This window comes from Dasypus novemcinctus, chromosome 4, assembly GCF_030445035.2.
Source record: "Dasypus novemcinctus isolate mDasNov1 chromosome 4, mDasNov1.1.hap2, whole genome shotgun sequence".
In the NCBI taxonomy this organism is placed as follows: domain Eukaryota; kingdom Metazoa; phylum Chordata; class Mammalia; order Cingulata; family Dasypodidae; genus Dasypus; species Dasypus novemcinctus.
Genome location: NC_080676.1, coordinates 102,089,542 through 102,111,492, shown reverse-complemented (window position 1 = coordinate 102,111,492; position 21,951 = coordinate 102,089,542). Strand labels below are relative to the sequence as shown.

Here is a 21,951-nt window from a genome sequence, read left to right as displayed (position 1 = left end):
CCAGGAACCATGTTTACTTGGTTTGTACACAGATACCTCAGGATTTGGCAGGATTTTAGGTCTGGGATGATGTGTCTGTAATCTTTTAGAAGTGGAAGGAAGAACCTAACTACATTATCTATTATTCTGGAAGCCATGACTGGGAGAAAACATGACTCTAGATTTTCTATAACTTCTTAGATATCTGCCTTTTTAGTTTGAGATTTTTGCTACAGATATTCCTATGGACCTTCTTTTACTAGAGAAGAGTCTTGGAAGACAACAATCACTTGTTAACTCAAGTAATAAAGACTAGTAATTATAATCAGAGTCTCATAGGGCAACTTGAGTGGGCACCAAAGAGGTTAAGAGCATAATTGATAAATTTTCATGGGAAAAGGACAATGAGATTCACATTAAATCTGGGACTTATAATTTAATCTTTTAATCCTGAGCACATTTACTGTATAACTATTAAAATAAGAACACATTATTACCTAAATGGAAATAATATGACAAAATACCATGCAAACGAAAAAAAGTGGGAAATGTAGATGTGCAAAGAGTCCTCTTGGCCTAATGATGGTTGTTAATGGCTTTATCTGTCTGGATAAGAGAGAGAGACCTGTGATATATTTGAGCAGCTTTATCACAAATACTGCTTTAAAAACATAGAATGCCACAATTTCACATGGGTTACATGGCAAATAAGTGTTCTAAATTAGATTCATGCACATCTGTCTCTTAAAAAAAACATGAGGTATGTTTTAAGACTTGATAATTTTAAGAAGAATATAAAAGAATAGCAATAACAAATGGCATTGAGGTCACAAGAAGCAAGATAGAACTTTGGGTTTGACAATAAGCAGGAAAAGTCTTGCTGAGAAAGATAATCTATCATTACCTAATGTTGTTCCTGGGGCCTCAGGTCTAAGAGTGATGGGTTCAAGGACTATAGCAGGAACTGACCAAAAATAATACAGTAGACCAAAGAGATTTAAAAATGAATGAGAAGTTAGAACAAATCTTACCAGCATATAAATTCTTCTAGAGAAACAGAAAAAAATTAACTTCTTAACTAAGGGAAAGTATAGAGGTCCTTTCTTTGGAGATTTGACCAAACTATAGTCATGGGATTGTTGGTCTTAGCCTAAGACTTTGAACTGCTTAAAAATAAAAAGAGGTCAACATTAAGTTCTTCTGGATGTTCAGTGGAGTCCAACTGATATGGAAAACCCTGTACTAGAAAATATTTTTACGCATTTTTTATGCATTTACCTAATGTTTACTTATAAAAGTAATTATCTTAGAAAAATATATATGTATTCATCCTGTTCTTCCATGGAAGGTAAAACAACACTTCTATGTTTAAGTAAACATGAATAAAATAGACAGTTGATAAGTGTGAAACAGTAATAAAAATTAAGCAATGAAGTGGATTGTGTTGATTTTGCTAAGAACTCATCTATTGAAAGAGTCTGAGAACTCTGCCCAAACCAAAGAACATAAACAAGCAGAATACAGTGATTTATTCTGTAGTATCCAGTTCTGTGTCTGTCTAGCGTAAGCCCCCAAAAAGTAGAAATCAAAGGTTGTTGCCTCTTAATCAAATCCAAGATCCTGAATCAAGTCCTCAAAATTTTCCTTCATCTGATCTGAACCTGTCCACATGCAGCATCATCAACAAGCACATCTTGACCGCCTAGAAGCAGGACATTCTCTGTTCCAGGCAGACTGCCTTTCTGGCTGACCTCCATCCCACATGTCCATTTCTTCCACTTTGGTTCATTCTTCCCTCTACTCAACAAAATCCTGAAGTGAATCTAAGGCCAACTCCTTCTTAACTATATTCCAGTGCACCTTGGTATTTTCCTTTGCTAAGTAGTTGCTTCATAATTGCAGCATTCCAGAAATAAGCTTGTGCTTGCATAAACATACTGCCTTATGCTTATTCTCAGCCATGTCTTGCAGGGGCATCTTTTTTGTCCTCAATTCAATTGTTTCCAAAGTGAAATAAGTTATCCTACAGCTGATGTATCACTCACTGTTGCCAAAGTGGGTCTAGGAATATGGAAAGGACTTATAATTTGTTTACTTGGACTGAATATCTTGGCCCTTCATATGAAGTTACATCTTTAAGATTTGAACGGAATTTAATAGCAAGAAGTATACTAAATGCATATTTGAAAGAAGACCCTCGCATAGAAAGAATAAGGTATTCTGGTACCAATCAGTTTTCACTCATTCCTGCTATCCTTGACAACTGGGCAGAGGAAATGCTACTGAAGATAACTGATGGCTTCCTGCTAGGGGAGTATGAGGGCTGTTACTGCCCACCACCGGCACTGCTTTGGGGTCCCACTGGGATGGGCTACTAGGGATTACCCTGAAACCAAGAAATTGCACATTTACCAGGTTTGGTCTGAGGTGCTTGAGTACTTGGTGTGGTTTTAGGTCTAGGACGTGGACGGCGGGTTCGTTGTGATGTTTTAGTAGCTGAAGAAAGAAAAGCCTTGTGTTAATCTAGGTCTTATAGTATTTTCTTAAGTTTCAGGAAACTTTCTTTTAATTTGACATTTTCACTCTTTTTATAATAAAGTTTTTTTCTTTTTAACACTGAGGGTACTTTGTGGGGACAAATGAATGCACATTTTTGAGGCTTTGAGAACAGCACTTTTTATGAGACACACATAGAACTTCCTGAATTGGAAAAAATGGTTAAAAAGGAGTGCGCAACTCTAGTTGATGGAGGGGAAGTTAGGTCACATGAAGGAAGAGACTTGTAATTTAAAATTTTCAGTTTTTGGTAAATTCTTTTTGTCAAGTTATGAACACATTACTTAAAACACCAAAAAATAAAAAAAAGTAAAAAACTAAAACAAGACTACAATGCAAATATTTTTTAAAATCTAGAGGGAAGTGGACTTGGCCCAATGGATAGGTCATCTGCCTAGCACATGAGAGGTTCGCGGTTCAAATCCCTTGACCCATGTGGAGACCTCCTTGACCCATGTGGAGCTGGCCCACGTGCAGTGCTGATGTGCACAAGGAGTGCTATGCCACATAGGGGTGTCCCCCGCATAGGGGAGCCCCATGCGCAAGGAGTGTGTCCCGTAAGGTGAGCTGCCCAGCGCGAAAGAAAGTTCAGCCTGCCCAAGAATAGCACCGCACACACGGAGAGCTGACCCAACAAGATGACGCAACAAAAAGAAACACAGATTCCTGGTGCTGCTGATAAGGATAGAAGCAGTCACAGAAGAACACACAGCGAATGGACACAGAGCAGGCAACTGGCGGGGGGGAGGGGGGATGAGGGAAGGGGAGAGAAATAAATAAAAAATAAAAATGAAAAATCTAGAAAGTTAGGTGTGCAAAGGAACACGAGAGTAGTTGTTATTGCCGACCAAACTAGATAGAGGATAGACCCCAATTTGTTTCTTAATTGGCTTTAACAGAGAATACTGTTACATGAAGCACAAGACAGCATGAATATTTAAAAGGGCATCACATGGAAGATAACAATTTTGTACTAGGCTCATGTCTGGCTTTCATGAAAACAACAGGACACTTGTTTATAAAAGGCTTCAGTACTCTTAAGATGAAGGAACTGATTGATGAAATTGCAACAGAGAATGAGAGTGGTCATCTCATGAAGGGGGAGAAACCATAGCTATAGTGATGGAGACTGAATGGACTGTAGAGTGAATGGCAAAAGCACTTGATGAATGGCACAGGCGCATTACCTAATGTTGTCCCAGAGGTCTCAGTTCTTAAAGTAACATGTTCAAGGTCGGTTACAGGAACTAAAGTAATAAACAAAAGAGTTTTATTTTTTCAATGTATGAAGCGCTATAACATTCACTTTAAAATGACTCTTGCCAGTATGATATTCCTCTAGGAAAAATGGCTTAAACTTCTGATAGAAAGGAAATCAATTGCTTTGCCCAGACTTGGCCAAATTTTTATCTCACCAGACAGTCATCACCTTGGGCCTCTGTTTAGCAACACAAGAGGCAAACAGTTTCTCCAGTGAGTACTTGATTCTAGACCATTTTTAGGCATTTACTTAAAATATATTTCTAACCATTTTCAAAAAGCACGTGAAAAAGAAACTTGCACTTTTGTGGATGCCGAATAAAGAAAGATTTCCTAGGGTTATCAAATTACGGTTATAAAACAGATCCTAAATATCCAAGCAGACATTAGACAAGTAACCAAAAAGGACACTGATGATCTTTCTGAGAGTTAAAATTTGGAAAGAGCTTGTGACTTCTAAACAAAGCCAAGGCCTAGTGAGGGGCTAGTCACTCAGTTCTTGGCATCCAATGAAGCACCCATCCTCTCTCAGCAGAGGGAAACCATTATCCAGTGTGGAAAGAAGAGATTTTCTGAGGCTCATGAGAACAAAGTCAGACTCTGAGTAAGACATTCAAGCTCTCCTTCAACTTTCCAGAGTGTCATCCAAATGCAGAATTATCAACAAAAATGTTTTTACGGACATCCAGAAGAAGCAAAATCTTTGTCCCTTCTGGTTGCCTCTCCACATAACCTACTTTCTTTGTTTTGTTCACTCTTACACATAACCTACTTTCTTTGTTTTGTTCACTCTTACCTCTTGACTCGCACATTTTGGCGTTACTTCAAGTTGCAATCTCCTTTCCTGCTCTGTTATAGCCCAGATTGACGTATTACTTTTGCAAGACTGTATAATGGGTCTATCACAATGCTTCTCCACTCAGGAGCCAATTTTGAGTTTGTAAAAACAACCTGGCTTATTCTCATTCTTAAGACATTTCATGCAGGAAAAGTGTTTGTGCTCAACTAGCCTGCAGATTGAGAAGTAAAATCTCTTACTACCCAGAATTAGAGGGAAGATTCTACATGTCTCTCCAAAACATAAATTCCTTGCCAACCATGAGGGGGTAACAGCTCCTCATAGTTTCCTTTTTAGGGGTGTACAGGTTTATGTTTTCAGCCAGCGATAGGCTCCCAGGTTCCTGAAACCAAGGACTCTGCATTTATCTGGTGCCTCAGGTACATCTGGCCTTGGAGTGGTTTTAAACTGTGTTGTGAATGACATGTCCACTGGGAATTTTTTGGAGATGGAAATAGATAAATTTAGTTACTTTAAAGCTTATGGTACTGAAATTTATGGATTTTTAAATCTTAAGTTTTCCAGAGCTTGCTAGATACTTCTGAGTTTTAGGAAATGCATATTTCTAGTATGAAGAATTTGTCCCTACTACGCTCTAATATATATATATATTAGATATATATTATATATAGATATATATTATATATAATATATATAATAATTATATATATATTTGTCCCTATTTTCTTTGATTATTGAAGGCTCTTTGGGGGCAAAATTCACATATAAAATGCAGTTAGTAAACAGAGTCAAGACTGTCATTTAAAAAATCACATTCTTGTGATTTCTTGTAGAGTTCCCTGACTGTATTACAAAAGTTAAGAACCATTTTTAAACTATGATGGAGTATAAGGGGAAGGGGCAGATTAACACTAAAAATGGGACTTTTATGTAACCTTACTACCTTGATCATATTATCAGTTACACAATTCACTCAAAATGTATTACCTAAATGTTAACAGTACAACAAAAAGAGCATGCAGATAAATAGGTAGATGTACAAAGGATATACAGAGACTCCCCTGTTACAGCTTGGTTATCATAAAACAGGGCCAGAAACACCCAAAGATATAAAAAATTTACTTTAAAAAAGATCTGTGATTAAGTCAAAAGTATTAGATGAAATGAAAATTTTAAAGTAAGCTGCAGGGAAGGAAGACGTCCCAAACTAAAATTAAGACATGGCTCTCTTAAAAACAAAAGGGAACTTATTTTACACATATTCCACTCTCATGAGATGAAGAATTTAATTAATGACCATTGTAGAGCTGGATAGATTTGGCAATGAGCAGAGAAAGCACTTGCTAAAGGTTAGAAAGTGGCATTACCTAATGTCTCTGGAGCCTCTGTTATAGGAGTAACTGGTTCAAGGACTGTAGCAGGAACTAACCAAAAATAATAAAAATTGATGGAATGTTAATAATATATAAAATCTCTGACCATTCACTTCAGAAAGAATCTTACTAGGATAATAATGTCTCTATAGCAGGAGTTCTTAACTTTCCACAGATCCCTTTGTCAGTATGTGAAAACCACGGACCCCTTATCAAGTCCACATTATATGGTGTGTTATTTAATAAATATATCACATGCACAACACATCCCACAAGAAAAATGGTTTTTTGAATTTCAATTCAAGCCCACAGACCCTTTGTTAAGAACCCCTGCTCTAGAGTACACAGCAGACACTATTAACCTTCTGAGCTGAAAGAATGTGGTACTTTGGCACCTGGGTACCAATTTATCTCTTACGATGATTTCCATCATCTTTGCCTTCAGATAACTGTCTCTGTGAAGTGCACCACTCTTTGATGATCTAAGTACTGTACAGAAGCAGACCACACCCATCTAGCTGAAACCTATCATTGGAAAAGACCATGAGAGACCATCACCAATAATTTTAAGAATTAAGCCTTTCCTATTGATTACAGCCCACCCTGATGGCTTTCCGCATCAGGGGTCAGCAAACTATGCCCACAGGCTGTATGTGGCCCATGGACTGTTTTTGTACATTTCAGGAGCAAAGAAATCCATTTTTAAAGTGTTGTTAGAAAATACAAAGAAAAATATGCAACAGATTATGTGGCCCAGGAAGCCTAAACTATTTACTCTGTCTCTTTACAGAAAATGTTTGTCAACCCCTGTCCTAAATCCTTATGAAGATTTATGATTTTTATAACTGCCAAGAAATAATCTCCCATTTGCATAAACCGACCTGTTTATTTGCTAGCTACTTCATTCTCCTATACGTGTTCAATATTTAAAAGATCAAGAGAGTCGAATGAGAAGTAAATTAAGTGGACATTCAGAGAGAAGATTCTAATTCACAAAATAAGAGGAATTCAGCTGCCACTCAGAACTACATTCTCCTTGCCTTGTCTGAAGTGAAATCACGGCTGCCTGTGACTTACACCCTCACTTTTTCTGGGATCCAACTAGGATGGGCTGTAAGGATTCCTTAATTAGGATCTACACATTTACCTATGGTCTGAGGTGCATCAGGACTCAGTGTGGTTTTAGGTTTGGGACGTGGACGACGAGTTCGTTGAGGTATTTTGGGAGCTGAAGGAAGAAAACTTCAGGTTAATATAGCATTTTTGGTTCGAGAGCTGTAGATAGAATTAGCTTGTTATAATTTCTTGAGTTTCAGAAATTTTTTCCTTTGAGTTTGAAATACCCTTATTTTGCTAATGTGCCTTTTCATATCACTTAAATTTCTCTAAGAGACAAAAATCATACAGAAACCTAAACTGATATATCAAGTAGATTTCAAGGAGATTCTCACAGGGATTCCTGAATGAAAAAATTTCCCAATCCTTGTTTGTTATGGTGATGGGGTTAAGGGTTAGGAGGAGGGTGAGATTCATACTAATGATGATGCTTATAATTTAAATTTACTAGCCTTGGGCATAATAAAAAGTTAGATCTGCTAAAGAACTTTCTGATATATTAATAGCTGTTACAATTTACTCAGTCTAGAATAGGCAGCCCTTCCCCTGCCCACCGCCATCCCCATGATTGTGTTTGAAGCTCAGTAACAAAGAATGCTAATCAAAAAGTTACATGGGGTTGACATGCCACCAGTTAAAATGCACTGCACTGCACAAATGCATATTAAACTAAGTTCAGCTTTTCTTAAAAACAAGAAGTAAGTTACTCTAGCACTTTTCGTTATTTTAAGTAGTTGAATGGCAATAGAGGGTGACACAGGTGAAACACAAGATGCTGTGGTTATGATGGTGATGAAATGGGTCTGAAATGAGAAGTAAAAGAAGATGCTGATGGACATAATATGTCATTACCTAGTGTTGTCCCTGGAGCCTCAGTTCTAAGAGTAACTCGTTCAAGGATTGTGGGAGGAACTGATAAAAATCAAAAAAAGAAACCAAAGAGATTTTGAGAATGCATGAAATGTCAAAAACTTAATCTGACCAGTAAAATAACTGCTTTTAAGGCTGAAAAGTTAATTTTTAATATTCTTACTCAAAAGTATATAGATATTTTTGAGTATTCCTCCAATCAGAAGATAGTCAGGCATATTCTTTGAATTCTGCTGAGAACCTCACTGAGGTCAGCAGTAAGATCCCACATATTTATCTGACTCAAACTAACACGATCAGCTCTACCCTAGAAAATCTGTCCAGCCATTTTCTTGGAAAAAAACATTTTGATGACCAACTAACTCTACCGTGGAAGTCAAAAACAAAAAGAGCACCCATTAAAAGCAATAGTAATTAATAATGGATTCAATAAACAGCTCATATATTTGAAAGTAGCAGTGTAGCAGAAAGATTCTGGTGCTCACACCTTTGTGTTAACCTTTCTCCTTGAGTGCAGGCAGGGCTTCTGATTTGCTTCTAACCAAGAAAATAAGGCAAAGGTGATGGAATATCACTCCCTTGATTAGGTTTCTCTACATGTATATGTATGTATCTCAGTCAAGCTAATACAGGACAGACAGTGGGAAGGGAGGGGGAGAGAAAGCATTGCAAAAAGGCATTAAGGCAGGACACAGGATCTATTGGGGAGGGGTGGTAACCTTAGGGTCTGTCACCACACATAGCAATGCCTAGCCACAAGGAAGCTGAGTCTGTATTCATAAGAGACAAAGTCCTTAGTGAAAACAGTGCACTTAATAATAAGATGAAGCACAAGTTCTCAGTGTGTGGGGTATCATTGGGCTGGGCATCTTTAGATCTAAAAACAGAAAAAACTGTCCTGTGCAGAAGGAGAGATCACCAAATCTATTCTCTTGAGTAAACATCCCAACTCCCACCCCCCTTTAACTTACGCTGTGGGCCCATTCAACAGCAAAGTATCAACAAACATTTTCTCTTCTCTTAGAGGAGATGTATCCTCTGTCCAAGGACTATGACTTCAACACAATCCCTGTTTGTCAAGACTATATTCCCCCATCCTTCCACTTATCCAAATTCTGCACTGATTTCTTAATTATTATTCTGGATTTTTTCCTTCTACAAATATTTACCATGTCCTAGCATGCATTTATACCATTCAAGAAACTATTTTGCACTTGCATAAACATGCTGTCCTATGCTGTTTACTACAAACTTAATAAAAGTACAACTTTTTTCTATAACTATAGTAAAAACTGATTGGGGAAAAAACATACCTACTAATTCTGCTGTATTCTACAGCTGCTAATATGGTTTGGAGGATATAGAAGCAACTTAATAAAAGTAGTTGACTTGATTTGTCCTGAATCAATACTTTACTGAAGATGATTTATCTTTAAGACAAGAATGAAATCAAATAGGAAAATAATAAAATGGTCATTGACCAGAAGATTCCCATACAAGAATTATGGGGTACTTAGGTCTCTTATGTTCTCCTTACTTACAAATAGCTTTTAGTCTTAAGAGATAAAGGGCCTATGAATATGTCAACTGTTACCCCTAATTATGTGCAAAGAATTTAGGGGCCCAACTATAGTAGACTGTTTGGATTTAAACCAGAAACCACATATTTACCCAGTTTGATCTGAGGAACTTCTGGCTGGGATGTGGTTTTTGGTTTGGGATGTGGATGACGGGTTCTTTTTGTTGTTGTTGGAGCTGAAGGAAGAAAATTTAGGATTAATATGGTGCTTGTGGATCCATAAACTGTGAATAGAATTATATAACATGGTTTCCTAAACTTCTAAAGCTCTGAGTTAAGAGAGCTTTGTCACTTTGGTTTGAGTGTTTTTCCTTTGAAACTGTTATAATCAACAGTTTTCTGGAGATAAAAATAACATACAATTATGTTTAAGAAATGAACATTAGGAACTATCTTAAGTGTATTTTCTTAAGTGTTCCTAATCTAAATCTGTATACAAATTATGGATAAACTATGATGATGTGAGAGAGGTTCAAACCAACCCTAAAGCATTCACTTATAATTTTAAGTGACTAGGCTTGGGCACATTTTCCACTTGAAAATTTGCTAGAAAAAATATACAAAATTAACTGAAACAAATAAAACAAAATGGAAAATCACATAAATCACATAAAACATAGAAAGACATTAATGAAACTTCACTGTATCATACATGATACTGAATTGGTGCCCTACTTCAGGGAAATATGGGGAATCATATTTGGACTACATATCTAACAAGAACTACTGTTTAAACAGAGATTCAGATTGATATGACAAAATCAGCTGTCTTAAATTTAGTCCATGCATATTTCTGATAAAGGTAAGAGAATTTTCCATTTTTTAAGAAGAATGACAACAGATGATGATACAGCCATCTATTTAACATTATAGATAAGTCTGACAATGAACAGGAAAAAAAAATACTTGCTGAAGGGCATAAAAGGACATTACCTAAAGATGTCTCAGGAGTGCTACGCTCAAAATCTGTAGCAAGAAATGGTCAAGAACAATTAAAAAGTAAATAAATGTTAAACACATTAGAAGAGTCATCAAATTTACTTGAAAATGAACTTTACCAGTGTAGTATTGATTCTACAAGAAAAAGCTGTTTTTTTTTTTTAAGTTCTGAAGTTAGGGACATATATATTTGTTGTTGTAAAATGGTTATATCCTTAGCCTTTCTACATGGTTAGCTAGAAATTTTGTTTAATATTATCTGATGACAGAAAATTCTACTTAGAAAAATCATTATGGATCTAATAACATTTTAACAATTATAAAAAAAACAATTAATTTGTTAAGCTAGTCTGTAAAACAAAGCCCTGCATTGCTTAGGTTTTGAAGAACACAATTATTGATACATTCAAGCAGATACAGTAATGAATAACCAATGGTGCTCTTTTTTGTCGTTGTTTTTGAGAGTCCACTTTGGAAAGAAACCATATCTTTAGTACAAATAAAAGTACATTAAAAGCAAGATATGGAGGATGTCATTACATCCATGAAACTTGTTCGTGTATCTCTCTGTTCTCAGGACAGAAAGAGACTGACCCTGGGAGGTTAGGAGAGAATGTTGTAACCATTTGGCTCAAATTCAGTCACTGAGGTCAGGCATTCAAAGTCCTCTTCATGGACTCATCTAAAATTAGCTTCGCTGACCCAAGTTTTTGAGCACCAGCTAAGTGAACACTGCCTTTTTTTGCAGTCAAGTTGTACATCTAATTCCTATCTTTCCACTTCTCATACACGTGGCACCTTCCAGCCTCTGTTCAGGCAATTCCTGCCCAACCCTCTGACAAATTTACAAAACACAATAATTTCAAGGTCTACCCCATGCTTATCAGTCAAGGGACATTTTACTTCTCTAAGAATTAACTATGTGCCAAACAGTAACACCCAATATATATGTTGCTTTTGCTCAAATTCCTTTATATCTATCTATGAAGAGTTTCACACAAGAACAGCTTCCTTCTTCAACTAAGCTAAGTCATCTATTTACTTCTAAAATACTCTTCACAGATGTTAATGTGGCACTTAACAAATGTGTGACTAATTGAACAATCACGATATCTAGATACTTAACTAGATACATTGAATTGGTAAGAGAAGTAAATAAATGCACAGGTACCAAGGAGGTCCTTCTGTCGGCAGCCTGAAGAATTTAGCACACTGCTAGTAGCAGCTGTTTTCCATGACTTCAGCATCACCCTTAACAGGCATAGGGGTTCTTTCATGGCAAGTTAAACTGCTGCCGCAGTATCACATCCAATGGTGTCTCACGGGGACCAGGAGCTACATATTTACCTAGTTCAGTCTGAGGTGCCTTGGGACCTGGTGTGGTTTTAGGTTTGGGACGTGGACGACGTGTTCGTGTTCGCTGTGATGTTTTTGGAGCTGACGAGAGAAAACTGGTTATTGTAGTCTTATAGTTCCAGAAAGTAAAGAAAGAATAATTACACATGGCTCTAGATTTTCCAAAGCTTTTCTAGATTTTCTCAGTCTTGAGAAATTTGTCTCCTTAGCTTGGAATTTTCTTCTGCTCATCATTATCCAACTTTTCTTTATCTACAGACAGTTCTTTTGAATATATAACATATTTAATCCAAAAACTTTATATTAGTTACTGTATATTCAATGGGGGCCCTGATCCAAGGGAAGTCAAAAGCATAGCACGTCCACATGGCAACAGAGAGGGGTCCAGGCTCATCTGCTTTTGGGAGAATGTGCTTAGAAATTTCTTGGCTTAGGCATATGTTTCATTAAGCATTATTAGAATAAAAACATTTCATTTCTTAAAAACATCAGTGGATTATAAAAATCCCGTATAGATTTTAGAACAACAGAAAGCAAGTTGCCCAGAAAACTATACTTGATGCTTATGGGACCAGCACTCCCAAATGTATTAACAATTCAACTTTAAGCTAGAGCACTGAGCAGAATTGCAGGTTGCTGGGAAACAATAATAAAGCTGGATTATGTGGGAGATAGATGCCCTGCACTAGCTGTACACAGGCTTGTTTTAAGCAACTTCAATACAGTCAAAATGAAGATACAGTTGAAGAGGAAGTGAAAAATCTTATGAAAAGAGAAAAACCTTTAGCCAAGATGGTGGTGAAATACACTGGACATTGAGCAGAAAAGCACTTGCTTAAGACATAAAAGTCATTACCTAATGTTGTCCCTGGAGCCTCAGTTCTTAGTGTCACAGGTTCAATGTCTGTGGCAGGAACTGACCGAAAGCAATACAATTAACAATGGTGATATAAAAAATATAGGTAAAGTTAAAAAATTACCTTAAAAAACAATTTTAATCCTATAATATTTAAAAAACATATCTGAAATCTGGGAAGATCAATATGTGCTCTCTGAATATCTGGCCATGCTTTCTTTGGTATCCCTTTATCTCACAAAATAGTCATATGCTTTGCACTTTCCTATGCATCCCTATGAGGCCAGTGAAAAGTTTTTTCCCTGAGTTTGTCTGATTCTAACTATATTGGAAACTCTGCTCCAAAAATATTGTTTTACTTGGCTGATAAGTAATTTTCAATTACTCTGAAAATTATTACAAAAGCTTCTGTTGATATTTCAAAACTTTCATCACCTTTATTATTTGTTTTGAGGGATGGTGGTGGTGTGGATTTAAAAAAATGTTCTTAATCTATTTACCCAGAGTTCTGTAACAGTTACAGAAAAGATAAATGTGTGCCTTTTCTTCATAATAAATGTGATATTGCTTCTCACAATGTCCCCTGATTCATGTCAAACTGATAATTAGAAGATAATCATTCAAGTGAGGAACACAGGTGATGAAGACAAACCTGCAAGGTAGTAATTCAACTTTTAGTCTGGATAAACAGGAGTTCCATAATCCTATCAGATTATTAAATGACTGAATTATTCAATGATACTAAATTAAGAAATACAATTCTGTGCTTTTAAATTAGGATTTCTATTTCTTTTTCATTAAACCCAGATGATTAAGCATAACATTAAAACTTCATCTCATCACCAAAAAAAAACAGTAAGCATTTATATGAACATTGGTTGTTCCTGATTATACAAGATATTACAACACAAATTTGGCTTAAACCACATCTGAGAACAAATGATTTGATGGAAAACATGGCATACAGCAGAGCTGGAGGAGGCCAGGACCAGGACATAGATGACTGTTTTCAAACAACAAAAAGGGAAACCCTATTTTTTGGAATTTAGCATCTACAAAAAGACCCAGCTGCATTTGAACAGAATGGAATCAATAAAGAAAGGACTTTCGTGAAAAAGAGAATTATGCACTGACTCAAGCTCCTTAAAACACATGAGGACAAACTCTAATAGGCTTTTGCATTGCTTCCCTTCCATACCCATAAATTACACACACACACAAACAGAGATCTCAAAAATTTTCTGTTGGAAGGATGAAGAAAGGATCTGTGATATCGAAAGCATCAAGTGCTGAAAAATATCAAAGAAAGAAAAGTATTCAGGTGTTATATGCTAAGCAGCAGAATACCTAAAAGGATATGAAAGTGGTCCTCATTGAAAATAGTAAACAAGTTTTGGCATGAATGAAAAAAATGAATGATAATGGTGCATACAGAGAATACAAATAATGACAAGGGACATGAGAGGTGCAAGCTCAGAGAAGTATCAACCAAGAAAGATGAAGGCATCATTACCTATGGTTATCGAGAGGACCTCAGTCTCAAGTGTAACAGGATCAAAGACTGTATCAATAAAAAAATAAAAATAAATTTAAAAACCCACAGATATCAAGTAATGAGAGAAAGGATATCTAAACTTTAGGTGCTCATTGATGCTTAATTCAGAGGATACAGATCATGGTTTACCCTAAGCTGATATAAATTGCTTCTTGGTAGGCTTATTTATTACGAGAAATGCTTTCTTAGAAATTTAGAATTTTATACTAATAAGAATCACAGAAATTTCAATGACAAACAGCTGAATTTTCAGAAAGAACTGTTACACAAATGGTTGCATGGAAATCATCCAGTTAATAATTACTATTTAAAATTTCCAAATACAGGGAAATCAGATTGAGTCATTACAAATCCAAATTTAGAAAACAAGGCCTAAAAATGCTTTAAGAAAATGGAATCTATCAAGCAACCAGATGTGAAATTTACTTATTTCTCATACATTGATTTTTTTCTAGCACTTAAAACATCAGCAGAAAAGAATGAATAGAATTATAGCTTTTGGGTTTGTGTACTTTATATAATACAAAACATTATAAACATTTTCAGCTACATTTCCAAAGAAAAGAATGTTTTAAGTTAAAGAAGTGGAAATTGTGTTTACCGAATTTAGTTGGTGGCATAGCTGGTTTTGCCGTGGTTTGGGGTTTAGGAAGTAATTGCTTTGGTGGTTTTGACTCTGAAGGAAAAATGGTGCTATAATTAATACCATTGCAGAGTTGGTAAATGTGAAGATTAAAGTTACTTACATGCTGCTTTCCTATTTATAGATCGAGGCATTGAAAATAGTGATTACCAGGCTGGATTTGAGGCACATCTGGTCTAGGTGTGGTTTTAGGTCTTTTAGGTCTTTTAGGTCTTTTAGATGGTTTTGATGCTAAAAAGAAAAGGTATTGAAGATAAGCATAAGAGTCAGCACTGTGACCATCAAAATGAAGGACACATATGCTTGAGAAAGGTTGTATAAATTCAATGAACATAAAACAAAATTAATCCCTGGGGTAAGGAAGGAGTGGGGAAGGGCTAGAGACTTGCATCATTAGTTTTTCCCTAAAGGAAAAATATTCAGGTTTCCTGAAGCAGTTATGAGAAACATCATAAGACTTTTTTCTACATAAATAATTTTATAAAGGGTAAGTGTAAAAGTTCTATTTCTTTGGTTCATAGGTTTTCTTCAGTATAAAATCAGCAAGGTAGAAATTTCAAGTTTGCTTAGTAAAAGATATGGAAAATTTATCCTTAAATGCTTAAAATTATACATGAGAAATAATGCTATATAGCTATCATCTTCTGGAATTTTCTGAAGTAAAACAGTGACAGATTTATTGCCAGTGCTGAGATAGTTTAATGAAATAATTGTAATTGAACAACATTAATGCTAAACACAATAAAACCAGCTTCAGACTTTTAAAGCTTCTAAATTAAAAGACCGTCACTGGTTTTGTGTTGGACTTTGGATCAAGAACAGCGTTAGTATCTCTAGTTACCCAAACATATTCAAAGCCATTCTCCAAAGAAAGAAAAGCTGAAGAGCCTATTATTTCATGCAACTTTTTAAAAGGGAGAAAGCTTTTTAAGTTGGATGAATAAAGCAATGGATTGATAATCATGGCACTGCAGTAAAAGTTTGCCATTTGTTCAGTCCAAGATAAGCACAGAAGTTGCATCTGAGAAAGAGCAGATGGTTTTCTCAACACAAGGATGCATGTGATGGGAGGACAGAGCATCAGTGGAGAACCAGGAAGTTGTGTTCTACACCACAGACCTTCCCTAAATGAGCACAGCAGGATTCTTCTAGAAGAGCTCTCCTATCTTCAGGCTCTTCAGATTCAGGGAACAAGCATGAGGGGCAGCATGGAATGAAATTGTGATGGGGCGGTGGAACTGCAGTGAGCCCTGAGGTGAAGAGTAGGAAAAGCAAAAGTGACAACTCATGAAACATTTGGAGGGGATAGAATGGATTACCAATCGTGGGCACCAAGAGCTCCGGTTTTACTGTAGCAGGTTCCAGAGCTATAGTGGCAAAAAACAAAACAAAACAAAAATACTAATTATATCAAGGAGCAGCATCTTGAGGGAGGAAACATTACTCTTAAAAAATTAGGATGCTTTACCTGTTCACCTAATTACCTAATTCAGAGTCACTTTGGGATAACTCCTGAGCCCGGTTTCCACAGATTTTCCTGTTACTGAATGCTATTTGCCCTTTTCTTTTTCCCAGTTACCCCCTCTCCCTTGTTGCTTTCCTATCCCTCAACTGCCATGTTATATAACACGTAGGACTTCAGGGTACCTTACTTTAATCATCTGTTTTAGTGGGCCAGCTTACCGCTGTGTGCATTTAGTAGCTACAAATAAAATATCAATACAGAAAATAAGTACAGATGCTCAAATATGTAAATGAAGTACCAGTTTCTATAGCCAGCCTACTAAATCAGAAGCTACCATGTTACACTTTGTATGTTAACAGGAATCCTGAACACCACATTTACCAGGGCTGGACTTGGGCCCTTCCGGACTAGGTGTGGCTTTAGGGCGAGGACGACGACCTGGTCGTTTGGTCTTCTCTGGCACTGAAGGAAAAAAATAGCTAGTTATTACAGGAGTGGTGGCTTTGCAAACTGACAATACCACATATATCTTATAAGCACGTGTAAGCCCTTTTATTGATGGTAGACAGATATCCTTTTGTTTTGCAACTTTTCATCATTATTCACCCAAATGAGGCCTTGAAATTTTTTTGTCAAAGATTTGTAAGCAATCATTGTTCAAGAGATCCTTCTGTTTCTGTTTTGACGGAAAATCTCAAAACCTTATACAGCTTAGAGAAGACATTTTAAAAATACATAAGAAAGATTGCTTTTAAGAAGCTACTAGAGATGAAAATAAAAATTTTACTTGGAAGGGGAAAGTTTTCCACTTTGCATTAAAGAAAATCTAAAAACAAACAATATTACAAAAAAGCTTTGAATTTAGTAGTAGGATTTCAGGCGAGGTGACTTTTTTTTTGAGATATAGTTTATAAAATAGTAAGACTTAAAAATTTTTCCTTGAAGCAAGAACAGAGAATGTGAAGAAAAGTGTACATTAACATTTCAACTTATTAATGTGAGGCTGGCAATAAAAGATCTCTTTTGGAAGAGACCTTCATTATTGAGGACCTTCTGAAAAGATTTTCTACCTTCAAATTCATGGCAGTGAATGGACTATGCTGAGAAGATTCCAAGTAGAGGCTAGACGATTGCCTGACAGAGAGGTAGAATTCTGATTGTGAGAGGGATTTGGTCTACTAGATGTCCTCTTTAACGTGTTCTTCACTAGGATACCAACAGGTAGGACAAGAAGAAACAGAAGTCATCCACAGAATAACTGTATGTATTACCTAATGTTGTTGTTGAAGGTTTGGTTTCCAGTGTTCCAGGTCCCAAGACTGCTTGAAAAATCATCAGGGAGGAACCAAAATCCAAGGGAAAAAATGTGAATTCTTTTTAAATATGGAAAATGCTTAATTTTGAATTACTAAATTTTACAAATATAAATGTTGCAACTTTAATCCACGTAAGAAATGACTTCTTTATTTAAACAGACCCCTATGTTTTCAGATCAAATGAACAAAAATGTAGCCAGGCAGTTAAGTTTGGAAAGAGAAAAGGAAAGGCATGGTTCTCATTTGGAAGACATGAATGTAATAAAGTTAGCAGCAGTTCATGTTCCAAAGGAAAATATGGGTAATTGGCTAGGATGGCACCACACAGAACAAATTTTTTATACTCTTGAAGAAAAAGAAGCTATAAAGATTGGGGTTGGCTTTTCTTTTTCTCTCTTTCAATATACTTCCTAGTGACACATCGGGTTATATGAGAGCCGGAAACCATAGTGCTTTTCAAGAAAATCTGCAAAAGTTAGAGTTTTGAAATTAGGAAAAATACTTCCAAAAGTGAGTATATGTTAGGGAAGCCATGGTCCTCCACTGGAATAATGAGGCTCAGCACCTAATCCTCAAATATAAGAAAGAATAATAAGTAATGTCTAATCAAAATCACATTAGAAGAGACCAACCAGGATAATGGCTTTGGTGGCTGTCTCAGAACCTCTGCTTAGTCCAGCACAGGCAGAAACCCATCTTCAGGCCAAAAAATAGAGGTTGGACAAAAAGAACTGAAGGGCAATTGAGAAATATTGTAAACATCAGTGACAGCTAACGACAAAATTGAACACAGAAGGTGTTGAAGAAAGATAATTTTTCACTCACTAAAGGAAACTTCATTACTTATTGTTGACTATGATGGCAGAGTCTGAAGTTTTGGGACTGCAAAGTGCAAAGTGCAATGCTGAAGAGCACCATCTAAGATAAAAATTGAATTTCCTTTCCCATAGAGCATGTGCTCCCATTGTAGAACAATCAGGTTCTGCCTGCTCATGACAGTGAAACTCAATCAAGCCACATCCTTTCCACGAATCATAAAAGATTCTGAATTTTGTTGGTTTTTAATGATTCCCCCCACTATTCAGTATTCTGAAGATGGTCCCAAGTGACTGAGGAAATTAAAGGGAGATCAGAGCAGACTCTCTGAAGTTGTTCTGAGTGTCCTGTCTCCTGTCATTTTGTTTTTACGCAAGTCTGATTCATTCAAGGAAGCGTGAAGAGACAGCAGACCCATCAGATCCATTATCTTTTAGCTCTAAATGGTCTTCAGCTTGTTCTATTACAAAAGACAGGAATCTTTCTTACATTCCAAAAGAGGCCATAACTGTTCACCATGTTTACTAACTGGAGAACAATTCAGTTTATGTATGAAGTTAAGTACATTTTCATTAGCAAACCAATAGGAGTCAGAAACCCATCTTGGATTTCATGAAATGCTAAATAAACCTAATAAACATAGTATTTAAATATTCTGATAAACACCCCAATTTTCATTCAAACTTGCAGTAAGTTAATTATAAGTCTTGCTGAATGTAATATGATTACAATATCTGTTTGGGCTTCTTTTAAAATGAGATCATCTGTTTCTTATCCTATAGAACAAAAATAATTATTTTCTTTATAGGAGAAATAAATAATATAATTCTATTTTTCAAATAGAAGATAAAGAGAAGATTCTTTGACTTTTTTTCCTTGTAGAAAAAAATTAATATGGAACCCATTGACCATCTTAACGTAAGTTCAATCATTTTGTCACTTATGTATTTGTGATATTACATTTACCAGGAGTTATCTCTGACATTTCTGCACTAGGGGATGCAGCAGGTTGTGAGGAAGCAAGTAGTGACTCTTTAGCAACTGAAAAAGAAAATACAACAACAACAACACAAGACATATAGATTAATTTCATCTCTTTCTATTTAGAGGTAGCATCATACACTAGCATGTCCATGGCAAAAAAAAATTCTTGGTGTAAGAATTAAGAATAGTAAAAATTAGGTGTGAAAGAGCAAAGCTAAAAGGTGGTGAACAAGAAAAAACGTTAGAATTCTTATTTCTCAAGAACTAGACCATAATATAATAAATGAAAGACAAAGTTACAGTGACATATCAGGATGAACTGCACATAGTAAAGCAGATTCTGTTTCTGCCACTGTATGAAAAAGGGAAAATAAGTACCAATACATACAACTAAAATAACTAATAAGAAGGCATCCACACCTGAAAACAGCAAATAACAAAAAATTCTTTTTATACTTTAAGGTTGTATTTCTACCCAGTTGACTTCTGAAAGTGTAAAAAAGTAAATAACATTTGCCACATATACCATCATTTAGTCTTCATAAAATTGAAGAATGCTGTATTTATAAGAAAAATCTGCATTTATAAGTTCCTGACTAAAACTGAGACCAAATAGGTTTGGAACCCTTCAATTCAGCTCCAAGTTCAGCTGCTGCATCTGAAAATAGTAAAGTCGATGTGAGATATATATATATATATCTTCTGTCAAGATTTCTACAATGTAAAAATCTTAAGGTGTGAGAGATAAAGGTATAAAAATGTACCATAAAAAGTTGAGCAGCATGCAAGTGATTAAGCCACTCACCTCAGCACAAAGCAAAGAAAAATACAACTCGTTAATGGATTTGTGGCAAATGATGACTTCAATTCACATTCTACCCACCATTTAAGATTACTATGTAAAACAAACACCTGAAATTGCCTCCCCCCCTTTTTTTAGTCCATTAAAGATTATAGAAACACATGTCATTACAACCTGAAAGATTAAAACAGAAAAGAAATAATTTTTATTGGATGAGGTAGACAAGTGGGAAAATGGTAGGTAGCTGTGGCTTTTGAATCATGCACTGGATTCTGCTTATAAAATAAACCCTAACCAATGTGGGTTTTTTACTCATCAGTTTAACCACAAAGGAAAACCAAAGGAACAGCAGTCCACATGGAAAGTGAAATGGAGAAATAAGAGAGTGTGAGAAGAGGGCTAGGAAAGCAGTGAATTATTCAAATCCAAAAGCTGGTTTATTTGCTCTTCTGAACCTTGGCTAGAAACCGAAATCTTCAGCAGAGTTATAAAGATGGTCTGCCCTAAAAAAAAACTTTTTTTTTTCTTTTAAAGCTAAAACCAAAGCAGGTTTGCAGAGATCCACTTTTTCACCCTGGGTTGCTTCAGGTCACTCAAGGTCAAAGGGTATTGGTACAGGTTTAAGGGGAGATTTTGAAGTGGTCATACTTGCTGTTACTGGGGAAAATGTAGACATTCCTAGGTGATTAGAGGATAGAAATCAAAGGAATATAATCTCATTAGCTTTGAAATAATTTTTCACATTATAAAAAGAAATATCATTTTAAGATGTCTCTTTGCTCAAATTCTTAGAATGCCAAGAAAATGCCCTCCTACTCTCATTCTATTAATGATGAATTTCCTTGCTGAAATATTTTTTTAGAACCTGCAGAAATTAATAATGGTGCTTCTAATGAATAAACTATGAGCAATGTTTCCAGTAAAGTTTTGATGTCTTCAAATTTTATCTTATAATAACAGAAATTATTATTTTGGAGAAACATTATTTAAACTTGGTGACCTAAACATACAGAAATATTTCTTGACCTGCTTGGTAATAGCACTCTCCTCAAAAGAAAGCATTACTATAATAATTACTATGTTATTCTAAGCCTTCTAAGCATTTTTAAAATTAAACGCAAACAAAATTTTTCTGTCATATGGTTAATGGTCAGAGTCGATTTAAACTTTTAGAGTTCTTCAGTTTTATTAGCCATGTGGCCTTCCCTGAATAACTCGTCCAAGTGGGAATTTTTCATCCCACTTCTCTAACTTGGAGACCTCATCTATAGTGCCAGTATCAACTGGCACTAATCCTTACTTTCCTTCAGTCTGACACCTAAACCTGGAAAACCTACTGCCTCTTCAAAGGGAGCCATGAGATTCTTCTTCTAAGCAGTTACATTGTTTTTCCTTACACATTTCATTGCAAAATCTAAGCATGCCCAGTGAAGAAGAAAATCTCTTCCTTTAATAATCCTACTTTGTAAACATGACATTGATGGAAATGCAAGTTCAATATCCATAAAACATTATAGTGAAAAATACATTTTCCAAGAGCTAAAGATTTGAAATACAGATGACTATGACAGTGTAGTGGTTGCAAATTTCCACATATCCAAACTTAATATGTGGCATTTAAGATGATGCAGAATAGATAGAAAACATGAAGATTTACTTATATGTTTTAAATTATATAAACAGAATA

General features: G+C 35.7%; 1 protein-coding gene across 50 annotated transcripts in view; it reads right to left on the bottom strand.

The window, feature by feature from the left end:
- ABI3BP (ABI family member 3 binding protein) overlaps nt 1-21,951 on the bottom strand; it is a 258,238-nt gene that overhangs the window by 79,763 nt on the left and 156,524 nt on the right. For 26 of the 50 annotated variants that reach the window (XM_058295933.1, XM_058295935.2, XM_058295936.2 and 23 more), the window contains 16 exons: nt 19,445-19,519; nt 17,618-17,668; nt 16,728-16,808; nt 16,201-16,248; nt 15,032-15,112; nt 14,840-14,914; nt 14,197-14,244; nt 12,684-12,743; nt 11,819-11,908; nt 10,466-10,498; nt 9,625-9,708; nt 7,936-7,995; nt 7,115-7,195; nt 5,962-6,018; nt 3,723-3,782; nt 2,392-2,475 (listed from right to left, as the gene is read on the bottom strand). In XM_058295933.1, the coding sequence (XP_058151916.1) occupies nt 2,392-2,475; nt 3,723-3,782; nt 5,962-6,018; nt 7,115-7,195; nt 7,936-7,995; nt 9,625-9,708; nt 10,466-10,498; nt 11,819-11,908; nt 12,684-12,743; nt 14,197-14,244; nt 14,840-14,914; nt 15,032-15,112; nt 16,201-16,248; nt 16,728-16,808; nt 17,618-17,668; nt 19,445-19,519 (1,068 nt within the window). The remainder of the gene's footprint in view (nt 1-2,391; nt 2,476-3,722; nt 3,783-5,961; nt 6,019-7,114; nt 7,196-7,935; nt 7,996-9,624; nt 9,709-10,465; nt 10,499-11,818; nt 11,909-12,683; nt 12,744-14,196; nt 14,245-14,839; nt 14,915-15,031; nt 15,113-16,200; nt 16,249-16,727; nt 16,809-17,617; nt 17,669-19,444; nt 19,520-21,951) is intronic. The other 24 variants (XM_058295957.1, XM_058295934.2, XM_058295951.1 and 21 more) reach the window with 6 other exon arrangements.